The 26,938-nt window shown below is 47.6% G+C and overlaps 1 protein-coding gene across 9 annotated transcripts in view; it reads left to right on the forward strand.

The window, feature by feature from the left end:
- LOC122544759 (uncharacterized) overlaps window positions 1-26,938 on the forward strand; it is a 144,553-nt gene that overhangs the window by 89,873 nt on the left and 27,742 nt on the right. For all 9 annotated transcript variants that reach the window (XM_087981846.1, XM_087981849.1, XM_087981851.1 and 6 more), the window contains 3 exons: window positions 3,767-4,042; window positions 16,008-16,283; window positions 24,433-24,708. In XM_087981846.1, coding sequence (XP_087837972.1) covers window positions 3,767-4,042; window positions 16,008-16,283; window positions 24,433-24,708 — 828 coding nt within the window. The remainder of the gene's footprint in view (window positions 1-3,766; window positions 4,043-16,007; window positions 16,284-24,432; window positions 24,709-26,938) is intronic.

Here is a 26,938-nt window from a genome sequence, read left to right on the forward strand (position 1 = left end):
TTTTCAGACTACCCACTCCAGGGTGTGAGTTGCCAATTCTAGGTGTCTGTTTTATGCCTTTCAAACTTCAGGAACTGAGGCCCAATAATGTGAAAGGACAGGAATAGCAAAACAGATCAAATAGGAATTATAAAACTGGATCTGCAGATATAATTTGTTATTAATCATGTGACTTCATCAGAACAAAGATGAACAAAAAGGCAATGAAATTAATATCTGCTGCCGAAACCCAGGCTTTTCCAAACACAGTTAAAGGAGAATTTACAAAACAAACTAAAGCAAGTGAAATTTGCCACTTTGGTAACCATTCCAACACTGATTCCAGGGAATATTTGATGGATGCAGTGTAGGGAGAGCTTTACTTTCGGTTCAAAACTGTAGAGGGAGCTTTACTCTGTATCTAACCCCGTGCTGTCCCTGTCCCTGGGAGTGTTTGATGGGGGGACAGTGTAGAGGGAGCTTTACTCTGTATCTAACCCCGTGCTGTCCCTGTCCCTGGGAGTGTTTGATGGGGGGACAGTGTAGAGGAAGCTTTACTCTGTATCTAACCCCGTGCTGTCCCTGTCACTGGGAATGTTTGGTGAGGGGACAGTGTAGAGAAGCCTTACTCTGTATCTAACCCCGTGCTGTCCCTGTCCCTGGGAATGTTTGGTGAGGGGACAGTGTAGAGAAGCCTTACTCTGTATCTAACCCCGTGCTGTCCCTGTCCCTGAGCTGGTGGGACAGTGTAGAGGCAGCTTTACTCTGTATCTAACCCCATGCTGTCCCTGTCCCTGGGAGTGTTTGATGAGGAGACAGTGTAGAGTAAACTTTGCTCTGTATCTAACCCCGTGCTGTCCCTGTCCCTGGGATGGGAGAGGGGACAGTGTAGAGGAAGCTTTACTCTGTATCTAACCCCGTGCTGTCCCTGTCCCTGGGAGTGTTTGATGAGGAGACAGTGTAGAGGGGGCTTTACTCTGTATCTAACTCCGTGCTGTCCCTGTCCCTGGGAGTGTTTGATGGGGGGACAGTGTAGAGAGAGCTTTACTCTGTATCTAACCTCGTGCTGTCCCTGTCCTGGAACATGGAGCAGTACAGCACAGTACAGGCCCTTTGACTCCTGATGTTGTGCCGAACTTTTATTCTGCTCTAGGATCAAACTAACCTACATACTATCTTCCATGTGCCGACCCAAGAGTCGCTTAAATGTCCCTGGTGTATCTGACTCTATCCCACTACTGGCAGTGCATTCCACACACCCACCATCCGCTATGTAAAGAACTTCCCTCTGACATCTGTGCTCAACCTTCCCTCAATCACCTTAAAATTATGCCCCCTCACGTTTGCCATTTCTGCCCTGGGAAAAGTCTCTGGCTATTCACTCTATCTGTGTTTCTAATCATCTTGCACACCTCTATCAAGTCACCTCTGATCCTTCTCCACTCCAGTGAAAAAAATCCGTAGCTCTGTCAACCTTTCTTCATAAGGCATGCCCTCCAGTCCCAGCAGCTTCCTGGTAAATCTCCTCTGCACTCTCTCTAAAGCTTCCACATCCTTCCTATAATGAGGCAACCAGAACTGAACACAATATTCCAAGTGTGACCCAAAGATGGCTCTATAGAGCTGCAGCATAACCTCACCACTCTATAATCTAGTACCCCTGCTAATGAAAGCCAATGCACCATATGACTTCTTAATAACTCTATCAACTTGGGTGGCAACTTTGAGGGATCAATGGACTTGGATCCCAAGATACATCTGTTCCTCCACCCTGCCAAGAATCCTGCTTTAACCCTGTCATCTGCATTCAAATTCAACCTTCCAAACTGAATCACTTCACACTTTTCCAGACTGAACTCCATCTGCTACTTCGCAGCCCAGCTCTGCATCCTGTCAATGTCCCGTTGCAACCTGTAACACTATCCACAACTCCACCAATCTTCGTGTCATCAGCAAACTTGGTAACTCACCCTTCCACTTCCTCATCCAACTCATTTATAAAAATCACAAAGAGCAGACGTCCCAGACCAGATTCCTGCAGAACACCACTGATCATGAGCTCCAGGCTGAATACTTTCCATCTACCACCACCCTCTGTCTTCAAACGGCCAGTCAATTCTGTATCCAGATAGCCAAAGTTCCCTGTATCCCATGTCTCCTTACATTCTGAATGAGCCTACTGTGGGGAACCTCATTAAACAGCTTGTTAAAATCCATGCACACATCCACTGCTCCACCTTCATCAAGGTGTTTTGTCACATCCTCAAAGAATTCAATACGTTTTGTGAGCCATGACCTGCCCCACACAAAGCCATGCTAATCAAGCTAAGGTTTTCATAATAATCATAAATCCTGTCTCTCGGAATTCTGTCCTGGAGTATTTGATGGGGATAGTGTAGAGGGAGCTTTACTCTGTATCTAACTCCGTGCTGACCCTGTCCCTGGGAGTGTTTGATGGGGGACAGTGTAGAGGGAGCTTTACTCTGTATCTAAGCCCGTGCTGTCCCTGTCCTGGGAGTGTTTGATGGGGGAACAGTGTAGAGGGAGCTTTACTCTGTATCTAACCCCGTGCTGTCCCTGTCCCTGGGAGTGTTTGATGGGGGAACAGTGTAGAGGGAGCTTTACTCTGTATCTAACCCCGTGCTGTCCTTGTCCCTGGGATGGGGGGGCAGTGTAGAGGGAGCTTTATTCTGTATCTAACCCCGTGCTGTCCCTGTCCTGGGGGTGTTTGATGGGGGGGACAGTGTAGGGGAAGCTTTACTCTGTATCTAACCCTGTGCTGTCCCTGTCCTGGAAGTGTTTGATGGGGGGCACAGTGTAGAGGGAGCTTTACTCTGTATCTAACCCCGTGCTGTCCCTGTCCTGGAAGTGTTTGATGGGGGGCACAGTGTAGAGGGAGCTTTACTCTGTATCTAACCCCGTGCTGTCCCTGTCCCTGGGAGTGTTTGAAGGTGGGGACAGTGTAGAGGGAGCTTTACTCTGTATCTAACCCCGTGCTGTCCTTGTCCCTGGGAGTGTTTGATGAGGGGGCAGTGTAGAGGGAGCGTTACTCTGTATCTAACCCCGTGCTGTCCCTGTCCCTGGGAGTGTTTGATGGGAGGACAGTGTAGAGGGAGCTTTACTCTGTATCTAACCCCGTGCTGTCTCTGTCCCTGGGAGTGTTTGATGGGGGGGCAGTGTAGAGGGAGCTTTACTCTGTATCTAACCCCGTGCTGTCTCTGTCCCTGGGAGTGTTTGATGGGGGCACAGTGTAGAGGGAGCTTTACTCTGTATCTAACCCCGTGCTGTCCCTGTCCCTGGGAGTGTTTGATGGGGGCACAGTGTAGAGGGAGCTTTACTCTGTATCTAACCCCGTGCTGTCCCTGTCCCTGTCCCTGGGAGTGTTTGATGGGGGGGACAGTGTAGAGGGAGCTTTACTCTGTATCTAACCCCGTGCTGTCCCTGTCCCTGGGAGTGTTTGATGGGGGGACAGTGTAGAGGGAGCTTTACTCTGTATCTAACCCCGTGCTGTCCCTGTCCCTGGGTGTGTTTGATGGGGGGACAGTGTAGAGGGAGCTTTACTCTGTATCTAACCCCGTGCTGTCCCTGTCCCTGGGAGTGTTTGATGGGGGGACAGTGTAGAGGGAGCTTTACTCTGTATCTAACCCCGTGCTGTCCCTGTCCCAGGGTGTGTTTGATGGGGGGACAGTGTAGAGGGAGCTTTACTCTGTATCTAACCCCATGCTGTCTCTGTCCCTGGGCGTGTTTAATAAAGAGGTCTAAGCTAATCCGTGTGTGTTGATTTCAGCATCGGGGTAATGAGGATATCATGGTGATACTGAAGACCACTCCAGCATCGATGAGGAAGTGTCTGGATAAAAAGGCCTGTGAGCTGATCAGGGATTTCCAGTCACATCTGTTGCTGAGTGAGGGGGAGAGTGAGAAGAAGGTCACTCAATTGAAGGAACATCTGAATGAGATGATTGAGAACTTCTGCATATCACACGGGAATACATTCACCTCCGCAATCGAGAAACTGAGGCAGAAGAAACTGAAAGAGTTTGAAAGTTTCATCAATCAACAGGTAAGTCAAAAAAAATGGTTAAAAGTCTCACAACACCAGTTTATAGTCCAACAGGTTTATTTGGAAGTACAAGCTTTCGGAGCGCTGCTCTTTTGACAGGTAGCTAGTGGGACAGGACACAGAATTTATAGCAAATGATTAGTGTCATACAACTGATGAGAAATATTGAACAAACCAAGAATGCTGTTAAATCTTTAGTCTTTTAAATTGAGGATACAGGTTTTGATTCATTAATATGTAAATGCCAGAATTTCTTTCAAGTCATATTCCCAAGAAAAGTGACATCTCAGCTCAGGCAATGCATTAAAGGTGTGAGGTTAGAGACTGCCTGTATTTCAACCCTGACTAGTTTTATTTCCAAACTAGGAGTGAGTGCCTACAAATGTGTTTTTTGAACAAAATAGAATGTATCTGCAAATACTATTCTGTAAATGCAAATTTGCCCCATTGACTTATTTATGTGTGAGTGTGTGCGCATCTGAGAGTGCGAGTGTGTGTGTGTGGGTGAAGGGGGAAGAGAGAGATAGAGAGAGAGTGTTTGTGTGTGTGTGTGTGTGTGTTGTGGGGGAAGCGGCGAGAGTGTGTTTGTGTGTGTGTGTACGTGAGAGTGAGAGTGTGTGTGTGCTCGCGTGTGTGTGAGAGAGATTGTGTAGTACAATGGGATCACCTGTAGTGTCACATGAAGCCAAAGTCCCAGTTAAGGCCATAGGCGAAAGTGGGTACAGCAGATGCTAGAGATTAGAGTCAAGATTAGAGTGGTGCTGGAAAAGCACAGCAGGTCAGGCAGCATCCGAGGAGGTGATGAAGGCTCCTGCCCGAAACGTCAGTTTTCCTGCTCCTTGGATGCTGCCTGACCTGCTGTTCTTTTCCAGCACCACTCTAATCTTGACTCCAGTTAAGACCATCCCCATGGGTACTGAACTTGGCTATCAGCCTCTGCTCAGCCACTCTGCATTGTTGCCTATCCTGAAGTCCACCTTGGAGGATGGTCACCCGAAGGTCCAAGGCCAAATGTCCCCACCTGCTGAAGTGTTCCCCTGACTGGGAGGGAACACTCCTGTCTGGCGATTATTACATTGTCGTAGCATCTGTTTGGTCTCACCAATGTACCATCCCTCAGGGCATCCTTGCCCGCAGGGTATGAAATATACAATGTTGGCTGAGTCACATGAATACCTGTGTACATGGTGGGTGGTATCCCCACATGTAATGGTGGTATCCATGTCGATACTCTGACACGTCTTGCAGTCATGATTTGGAGACAACCCTGTCACGGTAGGTGCTGCAATACGTGTCAGAGTGTCGACATGGATACCACCTTTATGTGTGGGGACACCTCCCATGTGCAGTACCCACTTTCACCTATGGCCTTAATTGGGACCTTGGCTTCACGTGACACTACAGGTGACTCAGCCAACATTGTATATCACATACCCTGCAGGCAAGGATGCTCTGAGGGATGGTACATTGGTGCAACTGAGCAGGGGCTACTGCAACAGATGAATGTGCACCACACAATAATCACCAGCCAGGAGTGTTCCCGTCTATTTGGAGAACACTTCAGCAGTCTGGGACATTCGACCCCGGACCTTCGGGTGACCATCCTCCAATGCGGACTTTGGGACAGGCAGCAGTGAAAAGTGGCCGAGCAGAGGCTGATAGCTAAGTTTGGTACCCACAGGGATGCCCTCACATTACAGGTGACCACCATGCACTACACACACACACACACACACACACACACACACACACACTCACTCACTCACTCACTCACTCACTCACTCACTCACTCACTCCAACAGACACACATACTTCCACACTCTCACATGCACCCTCTCACAGACTTAGACCCTTTACATTTACACACATACACATACACTCTCTCTCTCACACAGACACTCACAACCTCCCCCCCGCCCCCTCCACACACACACACACACACACACACACACTCACTCACTCACTCACTCACTCACTCACTCACTCCAACAGACACACATACTTCCACACTCTCACATGCACCCTCTCACAGACTTAGACCCTTTACATTTACACACATACACATACACTCTCTCTCACACAGACACTCACAACCTCCCCCCCCCCCCCCCACACACACACACTCACACACACATTTGTGGAGTGAATTTGTACTTGCAGAGTTACATTGTACTTTTCTCAAAAACTGCATGAATCCCTGTTAAATCATTTTTTAGATTAGATTAGATTAGATTACTTTACAGTGTGGAAACAGGCCCTTCGGCCCAACAAGTCCACACCGACCCGCCGAAGCGCAAACCACCCATACCCCTACCCCTACCCCTACATTTACCCCTTACCTAACACTACGGACAATTTAACATGGCCAATTCATCTAACCTGCACATCTTTGGACTGTGGGAGGAAACCGGAGCACCCGGAGGAAACCCACGCAGACACGGGGAGAATGTGCAAACTCCACACAGTCAGTCGCCTGAGGCGGGAATTGATCCCGGGTCTCTGGCGCTGCGAGGCAGCATTGCTAACCACTGTGCCACCATGCTGCTAGAATCAGTCTAAACATTATCGCACAGACAACATTACACAGGGGGCTAACACCTTCATCGCATTATCTAGGCTGACACCAATAGTTAAAGTTCACCTGAGAATGTAACTTTTTTAACAAGTTTCGCGACTTACATGTGAAAGAAGTGAAACTGACATGGTCACTCTAACAGATGGGAGACTTAACAAACAATCAAGAAATCAAGGTCTTTTTCAATGTATAATTTCAGTTGCATCATACTGTAAACTTTTCCCATAATTTCTGTGTCTTACAATTGTGTCCTCCACAACCACCTGATGAAGGAACAGCACTCTGAAAGCTAGTGCTTCCAAATAAACCTGTTGGAATATAACCTGGTGTTGTGTGATCGTTAACTTTGTACATCTTGCAGTGGTTGCCGTGACAGGGTTATACGGTGTTGTGGTCAATGTTGTCCTGAAGGCTGGGCAGTTTGCTGCGAACGGTGGTCGGTTTAAGGTTGGCGGTTGTTTGAAGGTGAGAATTGAAGGCGTAGAGAAGGTTTGGTGAGGTGCTCGTCCTCATTGATAATGTATTGCAGGCTGCGAAGAACATAGAGTCATAGAGATGTAAAGCATGGATACAGACCCTTTGGTCCAACCCGTCCATACCGACCAGATATCCCAACCCAATCGACATGATGTAGTTTCTCCGCTCCCATGAAGAACTGGACATCGAAGGGTACCCTATTGGTCGTATCCCATGTCTGTCTCCTGAGGAGGTCAATACACTTTCTCGCTGTGGCATCTCAGAACTGACGATGGATGAGTTGAGCATTGTACTCGGTCCTTATGAGGGTGTCCTTCTGCACCTTCAGGTGTCTGTCGCATTCTCCCTCATCTGAACAGATGCTGTGTATGTGTAGGGCTTGTCCGTAGGGGATGGCTGTTCTAATATAGAGAAGTGCAGCATTGTGAGATTATCCATGGGTTTGCGGTAGAGTGAGGTAATGAGGTGCCCGTTCTTGATGGAGATGAATGTTTCCAAGAATGAGACAGATACTAAAGAGGAGTCCATGTTATGTCTGATGTTGGGATGAAACTTGTTGATATCACTGTGTCATTGCATGGAACATAGAGCAGTACAACACGGTACAGGCCCTTTGGCCCTTGACGTTGTGGCAGCCTTCTTTCCAAGATAAAACTAACCTATGTACCCTACATTTTACTAGCATCCCATGTCCCTAATCTGTCAGACTCTACAATCACTGCTGGCAGTGCATTCCACACGCCCACCACTTTCTGTGCAAAGAACTTACCTCTGACATTTCCCCTGAAACTTCCTCCAATCACCTTAAAATTATGTCCCTTCATGATAGCCCTGGGTAAAAGTCTCTAGCTATCCACTCTGTCTCTGCCTCTCATCTCTTGTCGACCTCTATCGAGTGACGATGCTGCTCCTTTAACAAGGTTCTGTTGTCCTTGGCTTTTCTTTTCAGAGAGGTCATGAAAGCAGCAATTCCTAAACGTCTGGCTAGGATGGGTTTCAGGGCCAGTTTGGATAGGCAACAGATACTGCCTCAGGTAAAAGGCTAACAAGTTTAAAAAAACCACTTGTGCAATGAAAGGGGAATGGCCAGTTCCCCCAGCTCAGCTTTTCTCTGGTTTGATTCGGTTTTATTTTTGGCAGTTTGTCTAATGTTATGAAGTTGAAAGCGTGTACTGTACCTTTAATAGAGAATGAATGCTATTCTGCACTGAGAGCTAACAAGAGCAGTCTCAGAGGTACTGGAAAACTGAAAGTATGTAACACACAGCTGTGAAAGGGATACCAGAGTTTTGTTGCTGTTTTGACAACAATTTGAATTTAATCAATCAGTTTGAATTATGCCTCAGGATACTAAAACCCAATTGAGTTTGAATTTATTGTTTTGCCAACATTGAACCAATGTGACAATCCGAAGTTGGGGATAGAAAAATGACAGAGCAACTGCCATCAAAACAGATTCAAGAAATTAGGAATTACTCTCAATCAAAGGTACTGTGAATATCAAACATATTCACAGTAAAAGAAAGAAGACAACCCAGGGAGATCTTCAGCTGGAAGAAGACAGACACCGACGATGACAGTGGCTGTACGGTTTTGAAATTAAGCTGATGTAATTTTAACAAGTGTTTTGTTGGAACAGTATATTGTTATAGCGTTGGAGGCAGAGAATAAGCAGTTAAGAGAAAGAGAGGCTTAGAGTTGTGAATATTCTTTTAATGTTCACTTTTAGAGTTTAAAAAAAATTGATGTTACTTTCTTTAAATAGTGGAATTTGGGGACTTCTCTGACCCTCATATTTTAACATATCATGAGGTGAGGTGAGGTGAGCTTTTCTGGGTGTTTGGTTGAATTAACAGAAGGGTTCACCACCATGTTGTAACAATTTGGGGCTCGGTTCTGGGATTTGGATAGATTTGGACAGGTTTAGACAGATTTAATCTGAGATTTGAACAGATTTAAGGTACAAAAGATCCCAGTAGGTTTAAACACTTGCCGATTAGTGTCCCAGATCTTTAAATAAAAGACAATTTGTTTAATTTCTTTACTTGTGGTTGGTTATATTCAAAGTGAGAGAAATGGCTTTTAACATTGCTGAAGAGGTTCTGGGGTTTGAAGATGCTTCCCAAATTTGCCAGGAAAGTTTAGAAAGACAGAGGAAGGGCATACTTTTAGAATTAGCAGATAGGTTAGAATGGGTTTAACCAGGGACAAAAGGAAAGCTGAAATTGTAATGGACTTAGTCAGGCACTTAGGTGTATCAGAGAAACAGACAAGTGCAGTAGAGTTAGACAAACTTTAATTGCAATTGAGGCAAATGGAGTTAGAAGATAAAGGAAAGAAGAGCCATGAGAGGAGAAAAAGAGAGAGAGGAAAAATAGAGAGATAGGGAGAGAGAGGAAAAAAAGAGAGAAGGTTCTTAGCTGAGCAGAGAGAGAGGAAAAACAGAGAGAGAAAGGGAGAGAGAATTTCAACTTAAGAAGTTGTGAGTTAGTCAGGAAAGTCAAGTTAACAGGATGATGATGAAGGGAGAAGGTGATGATGTGTACAATTATGTTAAAACATTGCTGCATTTTGATGAGAAAGATGTTGAAGTCTTCTTTATTTCATTTGAAACATTGGCTAGGCAGATGGAGTGGTCAGAGAACTTGTGGGTAATGCTAGTTCTGACTAAACTGGTAGACAGAGCTCGTGAGGTATTTGCAGTGTTGTCAGATGAGGGGTTAAGAGATTATGGAGATGTCAAAAAGACTATTTTAAGTGCTTATCAGTTGGTACCAGAAGCATATAGACAGCAGTTCAGAAACATAAAAGAGGAACCAGGTCAGACTTACGTTGAGTTTGAAAGAATTAAACATAGCCATTTTGATAGCTGCGGGTGCAGGCCTTAAAAATAGGTAAGACCTATGAGGCTGTAAGAGAGATTATTCTGCTGGAGGAGTTTAAATACTCACTCCCAGAGATGGTAAGGATTCATGTGGATGAACAGAAAGTTCAAGAAGTGAGAACAGTAGCACAGATGGCAGATGAACACACATTGGTGCATCAGGCAAACTTCAGCTTCCGGCAAGAATTCCATCCTGTGAGGGATAGAAATTGGAAGAAGGGGAGATCCTACACTACAAAAGAAAGAGTAAAACACACTCGTAATCGTTTACCACAGGATAAAAACGAAGCCCCAGAGGGTGGAATGGAGGTGAAATGCCTTAGGTGTTTCCACTGTGATAAGGTGGGGCACGTAAAGTCACAGTGCTGGTCATTAAAGAAAGGCTGTGGGAAAAGATGTGGTAAAAGAAGCTAAGGCAGTGCCATTAGTGAAAGTAGTAAAGGAAACCCTAAAAACAGTCGAGGATCCAAAGGAGTGTGCCCAGCCTAGGCAGGGGCTGAGTATGGAGTTAATGCCTGACCTCTATGAAGAATTCACCGCTGTGGGTAAAGTTTACTTAGAAAGAACAAGGGGAGAAGGTCAAGAAGTAATAATTTTGAGAGATACAGGATCTAATCGGTCACTAATAGTAAGAGATGAATGTATTTGCACTCTTTCTGACATGTTACCCGAGAGTGTGGTCATTTGTGGAAAGATGGACAGAAATGTGACGTTCACCTGTGTAAGATCAGATCGGAGTGCCAACTCTGGACTGGGGAAGTAAAAGTGTCAGTTCCAGGAATCCAGTTTGTTCTTAGGAATCATTTAGCAGGATCCAAGGTGGGAGTAACACCCTTTGTTGTGGAGAAGCCCAAGGAAAACCTTTAGTTTTTTTCTTGGGTGGCACAATGGAACAGTGGTTAGCACTGCTGCCTCACAGCGCCAGGGACCAGGGTTCAATTCCAGCCTTGGGTGACTGTGTGGAGTTTGCACATTCTCCTTGTGTCTGCGTGGGTTTCCTCTGGATGCTCCGGTTTCCTCCCACAATCCAAAAGATGTGCAAAGTAGGTGAATTGGCCATGCTAAATTGCCCATAGTGTTCAGGGATATGTGGGTTCGGTGCATTAGTCAGGGGTAAATGTTGGGGAATGGGTTTGGGTGGAATACTCTTCCGAGGGTCAGTGTGGACTTGTTGGGCCAAGGGGCCTGTTTTCACACTGTAGGGATTCGAAGAAAAAAGTCTAATAAGACCAAGAAACTGAGGAGTTAAAAGAAAAATATCCTAGTATTTTCCCAAACTGTGTAGTAACCAGATCCCACAGTCACAAGTCACAGCACCAAACAGAAACTAAACAGAAAGATTAAGGAATTGAGGTTTAGTCAGCAGACAACCTGTTTGATGTAATGGTGCAGGAAAATCCTGAACAGGCAGAGGGTCAGACAGAAGTGTTTAGTCCTGAAAGGCTAAGGGACTTGCAACAGAAAGACAAGATGATAAAAGATATATATGTGTGGATGGATTCACTGAAAAGGAGTCAAAAAATGTTACTGAGGGTTATTGTCTGAAGAATGGACAAAGTTAAAAATCACACAACACCAGGTTATAGTCCAACAGGTTTAAATGGAAGCACACTAGCTTTCAGAGCGGCACTCCATCATCAGGTGGATAAAGGAGCGTCACTCCGAAAGCTAGTGCTTCCAATTAAACCTGTTGGACTATAACATGGTGTTGTGTGATTTTTAACTTTGTACACCCCAGTCCAACACCGGCATCTCCAAATCATATCTGAAGGATAGAATCCTAAGGTGGAAATGGAGACCACGGCAGGTTAGTGCAGAGGAGAAATGGGCCGAAGTGTACCAGATTGTGTTGCCGTTAGCATAGACAGGAGGTGTTACAGGACATACTACCTCAGGAGGTCACTGAGGGGTACAAAAGACTCAGGCTAAGGTACACAAACAAAGTACTTTTTCATGTGGGTTATAAATGAATGTGTAGGTCCCCTCCAGAGAACTCGAAGAGAGAAAGAAATGGAGAAACAGGTGTTAGTTACTGCCCCGCAGAGTGAGGAATCAAATCCAAATGATGTGGATTTTGAGGTGCCTGAAAATATGTTAAAAAATGAAAAGTCCTTGAGGAGTGGAATAGATGAATAAGCTATCTGTCTCAGGAGCAAAGAACACCGTTAAAAGGTTTGTTCCTGCAGCATGAGGACATATGTAGGAATCAGATGTGGAGGACTAATGCTCTTATACATGAAGTAGACGTAAGGAATGCTGTTCCAATAAAACAACACCCCTATCGGCTTAATCCTTTCAAAGCCAGACAGGTCCAGATGGAGGTGGAGGATATGCTTGAGGAGGACATCATCGAACCAAGCCAGAGCGAGTGAAGTTTGCTGATTATCATAGCTCCCAAACTGGATGGGACTTGTCGATTTTGTGTGGATTATCGGAAGGTCAACGCTGTTACAAAATCAGACTCCTATTCCATACCGAGATTGGAGGGCTATATCGAGAAAGTTGGACAAGCCAATTACACCATCAAGTTGGACTTACGGCATGGTTACTGGCAGGTACCTTTATCAGAGGCGGCTAAAGAAATTTCTGCGTTTGTAACCCCAAATGGGCTATATCAGTTCAAAGTGATGTCCTTTGAAATGAAGAATGCACCCTCCACATTCCAAAGACTCATGAACAGAGTTGTAGCTGGGCTAACAAACTGTACAGTCCACTTGGACGATGTAGTGATCTTTAATAAGATCTGGAAAGATCAGTTGGCAGAGCTTGTTGAATGACTACAAGAAGCAGAACTGGTGATAAACGTAAATAAAACTGAATTCACAAAAGCAGAGGTGACGTTCTTGGGATATAACATCGGTCATGGAAGGTTGACCCCACAGAACGCAAAGACGAAGGCCATCGAGGAATTTCCACGCCCAACCTTGAAGAAAGAGGTGATTTCATTCTTGGGACTAAACAGAAGTTTGTTCCAATATTCAGCAGTGTAGTGACACCGTTAAACGATTTGCTGAGGAAGAACATAAAGTTTCGGTGGACAGAACAATACCAGGAGGCATTCGACCATTTAAAAGCAATATGAACCCCTGCTCCAATTTGCTAGTGACCGAGGAGTTGAAGGTGTATTGCTACAGGAAGATGAGGATAGGATCGAACTGCCAGTTGGTTACTTTTCAAAGAAACTCAGCATCCACCTGAGGAAATACTCCACGATTGAAAAAGAATTATTGAGATTGGTACTGGCCTTATAACATTTTAATGTGTATATCATGAACAGTGTGTTGGAGAAGGTTTGTACACGGATCACAATCCTCTTACATTCTTGGAACACTTGAAAGAAAGAATGTGAGACTATTTCATTGGAGTTTCATGTTACAGACTTTCAATTCACATCAAATCAGGTCGTAAGAAAATGCGTTATCGCAGATTTAACTGATGAGATTGGGATTCATCCAATGTTACATATATGGTGAGAAGTTCAAAATGAACTTAGATTAAAGTTCTCTGTAAGTTATGGTAATGTGGTTAAAGAATAGAGGGAAAAAAAGCTATCTTGTTATTATGATGGTTCATTTTTCTTAAAGAGGGAGGTGTTATGAAGGTGTAGGTGTGTACTGTTCCTTTAAGAGGATTGAAAAGTGAGCAAGGACTGACTGAAAGCGCAGAGGGTCCTGAACAAGGTAAAATTCTAACACTTGGTCGAAACAAATAGTTGTGTTGCTGTGGAACAGAGACAAATTCAAATTGAGCCACTCAGTGTAAATTATGCCCCAAAATACCAAACTCACATCAAATTTGAAATATAATGTTTTTGATGACATCAAACCCAATGAAATGATCCGATGTTTTGGGGTATGAAACCAGACATTTTGTACAGTTAGGGGGTGAACTGCCAAGCACCAACAAGTCTCGACTGTAAGATGGATAAGTGTCTGAAGGGAACCTCTTCATATGGAGACCTGTGAAGCAGAATACTGAAGAAAAGATGACAGAGGAAAATCTATAGAGGAAGATACAAAGAGAAGATTCTGAGACGGCTGGTTTTGAAAGTTGAATGTTGTTGCAAATTTAATCAGGGTTTTTTATCAGACCAGGAGAAAGTGAGGTCTGCAGATGCTGGAGGTCAGAGCTGAAAATGTGTTGCTGGAAAAGCGCAGCAGGTCAGGCAGCATCCAAGGAGCAGGATTCCTGAAGGAGGGCTCATGCCCGAAACGTCGATTCTCCTGCTCCTTGGATGCTGCCTGACCTGCTGCACTTTTCCAGCAACACATTTTCAGCTTTTATCAGACCAGTATTGTAGAGTGGGAGATCCAAGATAGCTTTAAGAGAAAGAAGTTGGAAATAGCTGTTGTTTTAATGTTCCCTGTAGGACTTAAAGAATAAAATTGTTAAATTTTACTTTAAATAGTGACCTCTGGGATAGTTCTTTGCCTCTTGAATTTTAACAGATTATGGCACGAGGTGAGCATCTGTGTGTCGGGTTTAAATTAGCAGAGGGGTTTACCCCGTGTCGTAACACTGCACAGTTCCTGCCTGATAATATTGTAATTCCCCCTACCCCAATTAAATACTTTCCCACACTGTCTGCTCCTATTCCTCTCCATGACTATAGTAAAGGTCAGGGAGTTGTGATCACTGTCACCAAAATGCTCTCCCTCCGATGATCTGGCTCATTGCTAAGCACCAAATTCAATATGGCCTCCCCTCTAGTCGGCCTATCTACATATTGAGTCAGGAATCCTTCCTGGACACACCTGACAAAATCTGCTCCATCCAACTATTTGCACCAAGGACATACCATTCAATATTAGGGAAGTTGCAGTCACTCATGACAACAACCCTGTTACTTCTGCATCTTTCCAAAATCTGCTGACCAATCTGCTCCTCTGTGTCTCTGTTGCTACTGGGGGTTCTCTAGAAAACTCCCAATAAATAGATACACTTCAACACATCACACTGACTGCATCTTTGCCCTATCAAATCTCTATCTTTCCTCACAGACTCTCTGCATGCTGTGTCTGCCTGTTCACCAGCTATCCCATCCTCTGATCCATGGCTCCAGTTCCCACCCCCCTGCCAAACTAGTTTAAACTCTCCCGAACCTCCTGCCCAGGGTATTGGTGCCCCTCCAGTTCAGGTGCAACCTGTCCTTCTTGTACAGGTCCCACCTTCCCCAGAAGGTATCCCAATGATCTATATATCTGAATTCCTCCTTCCCAAACCAGCCCTGCAGCTACGTGTTTTGCTGCACTCACTCTCTGTTCCTAGTCCCATGATCCCATGGCACTGGTAGCAATCCTGAGATTACTACTCTGGTCATCCTACTTCTTAGCTTCCAACCTAAACTCCCCATATTCTCTTTCCAGGTCCTCCACCCTTTTCCTACCCATATCATTGTACCGATGTGTACCAATACTTTTGGCTGCTCACCCTGCTCCTTAAAAACCTGGAGATGGACCTTTACTCAGAATCTAACCGCATGCTGTCCCTGCCTGGCGAGTGTTTCATGGGGGGACAGTGTAGAAGGAACTTTACTCTATATCTAACACCGTGCTGCCCCTGTGCTGGGAGTGTTTGATGGGGGACAGTGTAGAGGGAGCTTTACTCTGTATCTAACCCCATGCTGTCCCTGAACTGGGAGGATTTGATGGGGGACAGTGTAGAGGGAGCTTTACTCTGTAATTAACCCCGTTCTGTCCCTGTCCCTGGGAGTGTTTCATGGGGGGACAGTTTAGATGGACCTTTACTCAATATCTAACCCCGTGCTGTCCCTGTCTGGCGAGTGTTTGATGGGGAGACAGGGGAGAGGGAGCTATACTCTGTATCTAACCCCGTGCTGTCCCTGTCCCTGGGTGTGTTTGATGGGGGGACAGTATAGAGGGAGCTTTACCCTGTGCTGTCCCTGTCCTGGGATGGAGGGTGGGGGACAGTGTGGAGGAAGCTTTACTCTGTATCTAACCCCATGCTGTCTCTGTCCCTGGGCGTGTTTAATAAAGAGGTCTAAGCTGATCCGTGTGTGTTGATTTCAGCATCGGGGTAATGAGGATATCATGGTGATACTGAAGACCACTCCAGCATCGATGAGGAAGTGTCTGGATAAAAAGGCAGATGAGCTGATTCAGGATTTTCGACCATATCTGTTGATGAGTGAGGGGGAGAATGAGAAAGAGGTCACTGAATTGAAGGAACATCTGACTGACAAGATTGAGAAATTCTACAGTTTGTACCGGAATACATTCGCCTCAGCAATCGAGAAACTGAGGCAGAAGAAACTGAAAGAGTTTGTAAGTTTCATCAATCAACAGGTAAGTCAAATAAAACAAGAACAAAGCATTTGAGTATTGCAGTGTGGAGGGAGCTTTACTCTGTATCTAACCCCGTGCTGTCCCTGTCCTGGGAGTGTTTGATGGGGGACAGTGTTGAGTGGGCTTTACTCTGTATCTAACCCCATGCTTTCCCTGTGCTGGGAGTGTTTGATGGGTGACAGTGTAGAGGGAGCTTTACTCTGTATCTAACTCCGTGCTGACCCTGTCCTGGGCGTGTTTGATGGGGGACAGTGTAGAGGGAGCTTTACTCTGTATCTAACTCCGTGCTGACCCTGTCCTGGGCGTGTTTGATGGGGGAACAGTATAGTGATAGCATTACTCTGCATCTAACCCCTTGCTTTTCTTGGGATGGGGTGACAGTGTGGAGGGACCATTACTCTGTATCTAACCCCGTGCTGTCCCTGTCCCTGGGAGTGTTTGATGGGGGGACAGTGTGGATGGAGCTTTACTCTGAATCTAACCCTGTGCTGTCTCTGTCCTGGCAGTGTTTAAAGGGGACAGTGTAGAGTGAGCTTTACTCTATATCTAACCCCGTGCTGCCCCTGCCCTGGGAGTGTTTGATGGGGGGACAGTGTGGACGGAACTTTATGCTTTATCTAACCCCGTGCTTTCCCTGGGGTGGGGGACAGTGTCGAGAGACCATTACTCTGTATCCAACCCCGTGCTGTCCCTGTCCTGAGATGGTGAGGACAGTGTAGAGTGAGCTTTACTCTGTATCTAACCCCATGCTCTCACTGGTATGGGGAACAGTGTAGAGTGAGCTATACTCTGTATCTAACCCCGTGCTGTCCCTGGGATGCGGGCAATGTAGAGGGACCATTACTTTGTATCTAACCCCGTGCTGTTTCTGGGATGGGGGACAGCGTAGTGGGACCATTACTCTGTATCTAACCTCATGCTGACCCTGTCCAGGATTGTGAGGACAGTGTAGATTTAGCTTTATCTGTATCTAACCCCGTGCTGTCCCTGTCCTGGGAGTGTTTGATGGGGGATCAGTGTAAAGGGAGCTTTACTCTGTATCTCACCCCGTGCTGTCCCTGTCCCTGGGAGTGTTTGATGGGGGGAACAGTGTAGATTTAGCTTTATCTGTATCTAACCCCGTGCTGTCCCTGTCCTGGGAGTGTTTGATGGGGGATCAGTGTAAAGGGAGCTTTACTCTGTATCTCACCCCGTGCTGTCCCTGTCCTGGGAGTGTTTGATGGGGGATCAGTGTAAAGGGAGCTTTACTCTGTATCTCACCCCGTGCTGTCCCTGTCCTGGAAGTGTTTGATGGGGTGACAGTGTAGAGGGAGCTTTACTCTGTATCTAACCCCGTGCTGTCACTGTCCCTGGGAGTGTTTGATGGGGTGACAGTGTAGAGAGAGCTTTACTCTGTATCTAACCCCGTGCTCTCGCTGGGATGGGGGACAGTGTAGAGGGAGCTTTACTCTGTATCTAACCCCATGCTGTCCCTGTCCCTGGGAGTGTTTGATGGGGGGACAGTGTAGAGAGAGCTTTACTCTGTATCTAACCCTGTGCTGTCCCTGTCCCTGGGAGTGTTTGATGGGGGGACAGTGTAGAGGGAGCTTTACTCTGTATCTAACCCTGTGCTGTCCCTGTCCTGGGAGTGTTTAAAGGGGACAGTGTAGAGGGAGCTTTACTCTGTATCTAACCCCATGCTGTCCCTGTCCCTGGGAGTGTTTGATGGGGGGAGAGTGTAGAGGGAGCTTTACTCTGTATCTAACCCTGTGCTGTCCTTGTCCCTGGGAGTGTTTGATGGGGGTCAGTGTAGAGAGAGCTTTACTCTGCATCTAACCCCATGCTGTCCCTGTCCCTGGGCGTGTTTGATGGGGGTCAGTGTAGAGGGAGCTTTACTCTGTATCTAACCCCGTGCTGTCCCTGTCCCTGGGCGTGTTTGATGGGGGTCAGTGTAGAGAGAGCTTTACTCTGTATCTAACCCTGTGCTGTCCCTGTCCCTGGGAGTGTTTGATGGGGGGACAGTGTAGAGGGAGCTTTACTCTGTATCTAACCCTGTGCTGTCCCTGTCCTGGGAGTGTTTAAAGGGGACAGTGTAGAGGGAGCTTTACTCTGTATCTAACCCCATGCTGTCCCTGTCCCTGGGAGTGTTTGATGGGGGGAGAGTGTAGAGGGAGCTTTACTCTGTATCTAACCCTGTGCTGTCCTTGTCCCTGGGAGTGTTTGATGGGGGTCAGTGTAGAGAGAGCTTTACTCTGTATCTAACCCCATGCTGTCCCTGTCCCTGGGCGTGTTTGATGGGGGTCAGTGTAGAGGGAGCTTTACTCTGTATCTAACCCCGTGCTGTCCCTGTCCCTGGGCGTGTTTGATGGGGGTCAGTGTAGAGAGAGCTTTACTCTGTATCTAACCCTGTGCTGCCCCTGCCCTGGGAGTGTTTGATGGGGGGACAGTGTAGATGGAACTTTATGCTTTGTCTAACCCCGTGCTTTCCCTGGGGTGGGGGACAGTGTAGAGGGAGCTTTACTCTGTATCTAATCCCATGCTGTCCCTGTCCCTGGGAGTGTTTGATGGGGGGATCAGTGTAGATTTAGCTTTACATTGTATCTATACACTGTATCTCACCCCGTGCTCTCGCTGGGATGGGGGAACAGTATAGAGGTAGCTTTACTCTGTATCTCATCCCGTGCTGCCCCTGCCCTGGGAGTGTTTGATGAGGGGACAGTGTAGATGGAACTTTATGCTTTGTCTAACCCCGTGCTTTCCCTGGGGTGGGGGACAGTGTAGAGAGACCATTACTCTGTATCTAATCCCGTGCTGCTCCTGTCCTGTGAGTGTTTGATGGGGGTACAGTGTGGATGGAGCTTTTCTCTGTATCTAACCCCGTGCTGCCCATGTCCTGGGCGTGTTTGATGGGATACATTGCAGATGGAACTTTACGCTGTATCTAACCCCGTGCTTTCCTTGGGATGGGGGACAGCGTAGTGGGACCATTACTCTGTATCTAGCTCCATGCTGTCCCTGTCCTACGAGGATTTGGTCCAGGCATAAGTGGAGATAACTTTACTCTGTATCCAACCCCATGCTGTCCCTGTCCTGAACACTCTTTGCTGGGGGACAGTGTAGGGAGAGCTTTACTCTATATCTAACCCCGTACTGTCCCTGGGATGGGGGACAGTGTAGAGGGACCATTACTCTGTATCTAACCCCATGCTGCCCCTGTCATAGAGTCATAGAAATGTACAGCATGGAAACAGACCCTTCGGTCCATCCCGTCCATGCTGACCAGATATCCCAACCCAATCCAGTCCCACCTGCCAGCACCCGGCCCATATCCTACCAAACCCTTCCTGTTCATATACCCATCCAAATGCCTCTTAAATATTGCAATTGTACCAGCCTCCACCTCATCCTCTGGCAGCAATCATTTATATAAATGACAAAAGGTAGAGGGGCCAGCACTGATCCTTGTGGCACTCCGCTGGTCATAGGCCTCCAGTGTGAAGAACAACCCTCCACTACCGCCCTTTGTCTTCTACCTTTGAGCCAGTTCTGTATCCAAATGGCTAGTTCCCCCTGTATTCCATGAGATCTGACCTTGCTAATCAGTCTCCCATGGGGAACCTTGTCGAATGCCTTACTGAAGTCCATATAGTTCCCATCTATTGCTCTACCCTCATCAATCTTCTTTGTTACTTCTTCAAAAACCTCAATCAAGTTTGTGAGACATGATTTTCCTGGGAGTGTTTGTTGGGGGACAGTGTAGAGAGAGCTTTACTCTACTTCTAACCCCGTGCTGCTACTGTCCTGTGAGTGTTTGTTGGGGGGACAGTGCAGAGGGAGCTTTACTCTCTATCTAACTCCATGCTGCCCCTGTCCTGGGCGTGTTTGATGGGGGGTACAGTGTCGAGGGAGCTTTACTCTGTATCTAACCCTGTGCTGTCCCTGTCCTGGGGGTGTTTGATGGGGGACAGTGTAGAGGGAGTTTTACTCTGTCTCTTCCCCTGTGCTGTCCCTGTCCTGGGTTGGTGGGGACAGTGTAGCGGGAGCTTTACTCTGTATCTCACCCCGTGCTGTCCCTGGGATGGGGGTCAGTGTAGAGGGACCATAACTCTGTATCTAACACCGAGCTCACACTGTCTGTGGGAATGATTGATGGGGGTCAGTGTAGAGTGAGCTTTACTCTGTATCTAACCCTGTGCTGTCCCTGTTCTGGGAGTGTTTGATGGGGGGACAGTATAGAGGGAGCTTTACTCTGTATCTAACCCCGTGCTGTTCGTGTCCTGGGATGGTGGGGACAGTATAGATTTAGCTTTACTCCGTATCTAACCCCGTGCTCTCGCTGGGATGGGGGACAGTGTAGAGGAAGCTTTACTCCGTATCTAACCCCGTGCTGTCCCTGTCCCTGGGAGTGTTTGATGGGGGAACAGTGTAGAGGGAGCTTTACTCTGTATCTAACCCCGTGCTGTCCCTGTCCCTGGGATGTTTGATGGGGGGACAGTGTAGAGGGAGCTTTACTCTGTATCTAACCCTGTGCTGTCCCTGTCCCTGGGAGTGTTTGATGGGGGGACAGTGTAGAGGGAGCTTTACTCTGTATCTAACCCCGTGCTGTCCGTGTCCTGGGATGGTGGGGACAGTATAGATTTAGCTTTACTCCGTATCTAACCCCGTGCTCTCGCTGGGATTGGGGACAGTGTAGAGGGAGCTTTACTCCGTATCTAACCCCGTGCTGTCCGTGTCCTGGGAGTGTTTGATGGGAGGACAGTGTAGAGGGAGCTTTACTCTGTATCTAACCCTATGCTGTCCGTGTCCCTGGGAGTGTTTGATGGTGGGGACAGTGTAGAGGGAGCTTTACTCTGTATCTAACCCCGTGCTGTCCGTGTCCCTGGGAGTGTTTGATGGGGGGGACAGTGTAGAGGCAGCTTTACTCTGTATCTAACCTCGTGCTGTCCCTGTCCTGTCAGTGTTTGATGAGGGGGACAGTGTAGAGGGAGCTTTACTCTGTATCTAACCCCGTGCTGTCCCTGTCCCTGGGAGTGTTTGATGAGGGGGACAGTGCAGAGGGAGCTTTACTCTGTATCTGACCCCGTGCTGTCCCTGTCCCTGGGAGTGTTTGATGGGGGGACAGTGTAGAGGGAGCTTTACTCTGTATCTAACCCCGTGCTGTCCCTGTCCCTGGGAGTGTTTGATGAGGGGGACAGTGCAGAGGGAGCTTTACTCTGTATCTAACCCCGTGCTGTCCCTGTCCCTGGGAGTGTTTGTTGGGGGGTGACAGTGTAGAGGGAGCTTTACTCTGTATCTAACCCCGTGCTGTCCGTGTCCTGGGATGGTGGGGACAGTATAGATTTAGCTTTACTCCGTATCTAACCCCGTGCTCTCGCTGGGATGGGGGACAGTGTAGAGGGAGCTTTACTCTGTATCTAACCCCGTGCTGTCCCTGTCCCTGGGAGTGTTTGATGGGAGGACAGTGTAGAGGGAGCTTTACTCTGTATCTAACCCCGTGCTGTCCCTGTCCCTGGGAGTGTTTGATGGGGGGACAGTGTAGAGGGAGCTTTACTCTGTATCTAACCCCGTGTTGTCCCTGTCCTGGGAGTGTTTGATGGGAGGACAGTGTAGAGGGAGCTTTACTCTGTATCTAACCCCGTTCTGTCCCTGTCCCTGGGAGTGTTTGATGAGGGGGACAGTGCAGAGGGAGCTTTACTCTGTATCTAACCCCGTGCTGTCCCTGTCCCTGGGAGTGTTTGATGGGAGGACAGTGTAGAGGGAGCTTTACTCTGTATCTAACCCCATGCTGTCCCTGTCCCTGGGAGTGTTTGATGGGGGACAGTGTAGAGGGAGCTTTACTCTGTATCTAACCCCGTGCTGTCCCTGTCCCTGAGAGTGTTTGATGGGGGACAGTGTAGAGGGAGCTTTACTCTGTATCTAACCCCGTGCTGTCCGTGTCCTGGGATGTTGGGGACAGTATAGATTTAGCTTTACTCCGTATCTAACCCCGTGCTCTCGCTGGGATGGGGGACAGTGTAGAGGGAGCTTTACTCTGTATCTAACCCCGTGCTGTCCCTGTCCCTGGGAGTGTTTGATGGGGGGACAGTGTAGAGGGACCTTTACTCTGTATCTAACCCCGTGCTGTCTCTGGGAGTGTTTGATGGGGAACAGTGTAGAAGAAGTTTTACTCTGTACCTAGCCCTGTGATGTCCCTTTCCTGGGCGTGTTTGCTGGGATCTACAGTATAGAGGGAGCTTTACTCTGTCTCTAACTCCCTGCTCTCCCTGGAATGGGGGACAGTGCAGAGGAGGGATTACTCTGTACCTAACCCCTGCTGTCCCTGTCCTTGGAGGTTTTGATGGGGCCCTGTGTCGAGGGAGCTTTACTCTGTGTCTGACCCTGTGCTGTCCACATCCTCGGAGTGTTTGATTTGGGGACAGTGCCGAGGGAGGTTTACTCTGAATCTAATCCCATACTGTCCCTATCCTGGTCGTGTCTGATGGGGTGGACAGTGTGGAGGGAGCTTCACTCTGTATATAGCCCTTTGCTGTCTCTGTCCTTGGAGTGGTTGATGGGGAATAGTGTAGAGAGAGCTTGACTCTGTATCTAACCCCGTGCTGTCCCTATCGTACGAGGATAGGTTGAGAGTGCTCGGCCTTTTCTCGTTGGAACGGTGAAGGATGAGGGGTGACTTGATAGAGGTTTATAAGATGATCAGGGGAACAGATAGAGTAGACAGTCAGAAACTTTTTCCCCGGGTACAACAGAGTGTTACAGGGGGACATAAATTTAAGGTGAAGGGTGGAAGGTATAGGGGAGATGTCAGGGATGGGTTCTTTACCCAGAGAGTGGTGGGGGCATGGAAAGCGCTGCCTGTGGGAGTGGTAGAGTCAGAATCTTTGGTGACCTTTAAGCGGCAATTGGATAGGTACATGGATGGGTGCTCAAGCTAGGACAAATGTTCAGCACAACATCGTGGGCCAAAGAGCGTGTTCGGTGCTGTATTATTCTATGTTCTATGGGACAGTGTAGAGGGAGCTTTACTCTGTGTCTAAGACCGTGCTGTCCCTGTCCCTGGGAGTGTTTGATGGGTGACACTGTAGAGGAATGCTTTACTCTGTATCTAACCCTGTGCTGTCCTTATCCCTGGGATGGCGGGGGACAGTGTAGAGGCAGCTTTACTCTGTATCTAACTCTGTGCTGTCCCTGTCCCTGGGAGTGTATGATGGAGGGACAGTGTAGAAGGCGCTTTTCTCTGTATCTAACCCCGTGCTGTCCCTGTCCCTGGGAGTGTTTGATGGTGGGACAGTGTAGAAGGCGCTTTTCTCTGAATCTAACTCTGTGCTGTCCCTGTCCCTGGGAGTGTTTGATGAGGGGACAGTGTAGAAGGCGCTTTTCTCTGTATCTAACCCCGTGCTGTCCCTGTCCCTGGGAGTGTTTGATGGTGGGACAGTGTAGAAGGCGCTTTTCTCTGTATCTAACCCCGTGCTGTCCCTGTCTCTGGGAGTGTATGATGGGGGGACAGTGTAGAGGGAGCTTTATTTCGTATCTAACCCCGTGGTGTCCCTGTCCCTGGGAGTGTTTGATGGGGGGAACAGTGTAGAGGGAACTTTACTCTGTATCTAACTCGGTGCTGTCCCTGTCCCTGGGAGTGTTTGATCGGGGGATAGTGTAGAGGGATCTTTTCTCTGTGTCTAACCCCGTGCTGTCTCTGTCCCTGGGATGGGGGGACAGTGTAGAAGGAGCTGTACTTTGTATCTAACCCCGTGCTGTCCCTGTCCCTGGGAGTGTTTGATGGGGGGACAATGTAGAGGGACCTTTACTCTCTATCTAACCCCGTGCTGTCCCTGTCCCTGGGAGTGTTTGATGGGGGGACAGTGCAGAGGGAGCTTTACTCTATATCTAACCCCGTGCTGTCCCTATCCCTGGGAGTGTTTGATGGGGGGACAGTGTACAGGGAGCTTTACTCTGTATCTAACCCCGTGCTGTCCCTGTCCCTGGGAGTGTTTGATGGGGGGACAGTGTAGAGGGAGCTTTACTCTGTATCTAACCCCGTGCTGTCCCTGTCCCTGGGTGTGTTTGATGGGGACAGTGTAGAGGGAGCTTTACTCTGTATCTAACCCCGTGCTGTCTCTGTCCCTGGGCGTGTTTAATAAAGAGGTCTGAGCTAATCCGTGTGTGTTGATTTCAGCATCGGGGTAATGAGGATATCATGGTGATACTGAAGACCACTCCAGCATCGATGAGGAAGTGTCTGGATAAAAAGGCCTGTGAGCTGATCAGGGATTTCCAGTCACATCTGTTGCTGAGTGAGGGGGAGAGTGAGAAGGAGGTCACTCAATTGAAGGAACATCTGAATGAGATGATTGAGAACTTCTGCATATCACACGGGAATACATTCACCTCCGCAATCGAGAAACTGAGGCAGAAGAAACTGAAAGAGTTTGAAAGTTTCATCAATCAACAGGTAAGTCAAAAAAAATGGTTAAAAGTCTCACAACACCAGTTTATAGTCCAACAGGTTTATTTGGAAGTACAAGCTTTCGGAGCGCTGCTCTTTTGACAGGTAGCTAGTGGGACAGGACACAGAATTTATAGCAAATGATTAGTGTCATACAACTGATGAGAAATATTGAACAAACCAAGAATGCTGTTAAATCTTTAGTCTTTTAAATTGAGGATACAGGTTTTGATTCATTAATATGTAAATGCCAGAATTTCTTTCAAGTCATATTCCCAAGAAAAGTGACATCTCAGCTCAGGCAATGCATTAAAGGTGTGAGGTTAGAGACTGCCTGTATTTCAACCCTGACTAGTTTTATTTCCAAACTAGGAGTGAGTGCCTACAAATGTGTTTTTTGAACAAAATAGAATGTATCTGCAAATACTATTCTGTAAATGCAAATTTGCCCCATTGACTTATTTATGTGTGAGTGTGTGCGCATCTGAGAGTGCGAGTGTGTGTGTGTGGGTGAAGGGGGAAGAGAGAGATAGAGAGAGAGTGTTTGTGTGTGTGTGTGTGTGTGTTGTGGGGGAAGCGGCGAGAGTGTGTTTGTGTGTGTGTGTACGTGAGAGTGAGAGTGTGTGTGTGCTCGCGTGTGTGTGAGAGAGATTGTGTAGTACAATGGGATCACCTGTAGTGTCACATGAAGCCAAAGTCCCAGTTAAGGCCATAGGCGAAAGTGGGTACAGCAGATGCTAGAGATTAGAGTCAAGATTAGAGTGGTGCTGGAAAAGCACAGCAGGTCAGGCAGCATCCGAGGAGGTGATGAAGGCTCCTGCCCGAAACGTCAGTTTTCCTGCTCCTTGGATGCTGCCTGACCTGCTGTTCTTTTCCAGCACCACTCTAATCTTGACTCCAGTTAAGACCATCCCCATGGGTACTGAACTTGGCTATCAGCCTCTGCTCAGCCACTCTGCATTGTTGCCTATCCTGAAGTCCACCTTGGAGGATGGTCACCCGAAGGTCCAAGGCCAAATGTCCCCACCTGCTGAAGTGTTCCCCTGACTGGGAGGGAACACTCCTGTCTGGCGATTATTACATTGTCGTAGCATCTGTTTGGTCTCACCAATGTACCATCCCTCAGGGCATCCTTGCCCGCAGGGTATGAAATATACAATGTTGGCTGAGTCACATGAATACCTGTGTACATGGTGGGTGGTATCCCCACATGTAATGGTGGTATCCATGTCGATACTCTGACACGTCTTGCAGTCATGATTTGGAGACAACCCTGTCACGGTAGGTGCTGCAATACGTGTCAGAGTGTCGACATGGATACCACCTTTATGTGTGGGGACACCTCCCATGTGCAGTACCCACTTTCACCTATGGCCTTAATTGGGACCTTGGCTTCACGTGACACTACAGGTGACTCAGCCAACATTGTATATCACATACCCTGCAGGCAAGGATGCTCTGAGGGATGGTACATTGGTGCAACTGAGCAGGGGCTACTGCAACAGATGAATGTGCACCACACAATAATCACCAGCCAGGAGTGTTCCCGTCTATTTGGAGAACACTTCAGCAGTCTGGGACATTCGACCCCGGACCTTCGGGTGACCATCCTCCAATGCGGACTTTGGGACAGGCAGCAGTGAAAAGTGGCCGAGCAGAGGCTGATAGCTAAGTTTGGTACCCACAGGGATGCCCTCACATTACAGGTGACCACCATGCACTACACACACACACTCACTCACTCACTCACTCACTCCAACAGACACACATACTTCCACACTCTCACATGCACCCTCTCACAGACTTAGACCCTTTACATTTACACACATACACATACACTCTCTCTCTCACACAGACACTCACAACCTCCCCCCCGCCCCCTCCACACACACACACACACACACACACACTCACTCACTCACTCACTCACTCACTCACTCCAACAGACACACATACTTCCACACTCTCACATGCACCCTCTCACAGACTTAGACCCTTTACATTTACACACATACACATACACTCTCTCTCTCACACAGACACTCACAACCTCCCCCCCGCCCCCTCCACACACACACACACACACACACTCACTCACTCACTCACTCACTCACTCACTCCAACAGACACACATACTTCCACACTCTCACATGCACCCTCTCACAGACTTAGACCCTTTACATTTACACACATACACATACACTCTCTCTCACACAGACACTCACAACCTCCCCCC

Source organism: Chiloscyllium plagiosum, unplaced genomic scaffold (assembly GCF_037043375.1).
Source record: "Chiloscyllium plagiosum isolate Xiang-an unplaced genomic scaffold, Cpla_swu_hap1 HiC_scaffold_41, whole genome shotgun sequence".
NCBI classification, from domain to species: Eukaryota; Metazoa; Chordata; class Chondrichthyes; order Orectolobiformes; family Hemiscylliidae; genus Chiloscyllium; species Chiloscyllium plagiosum.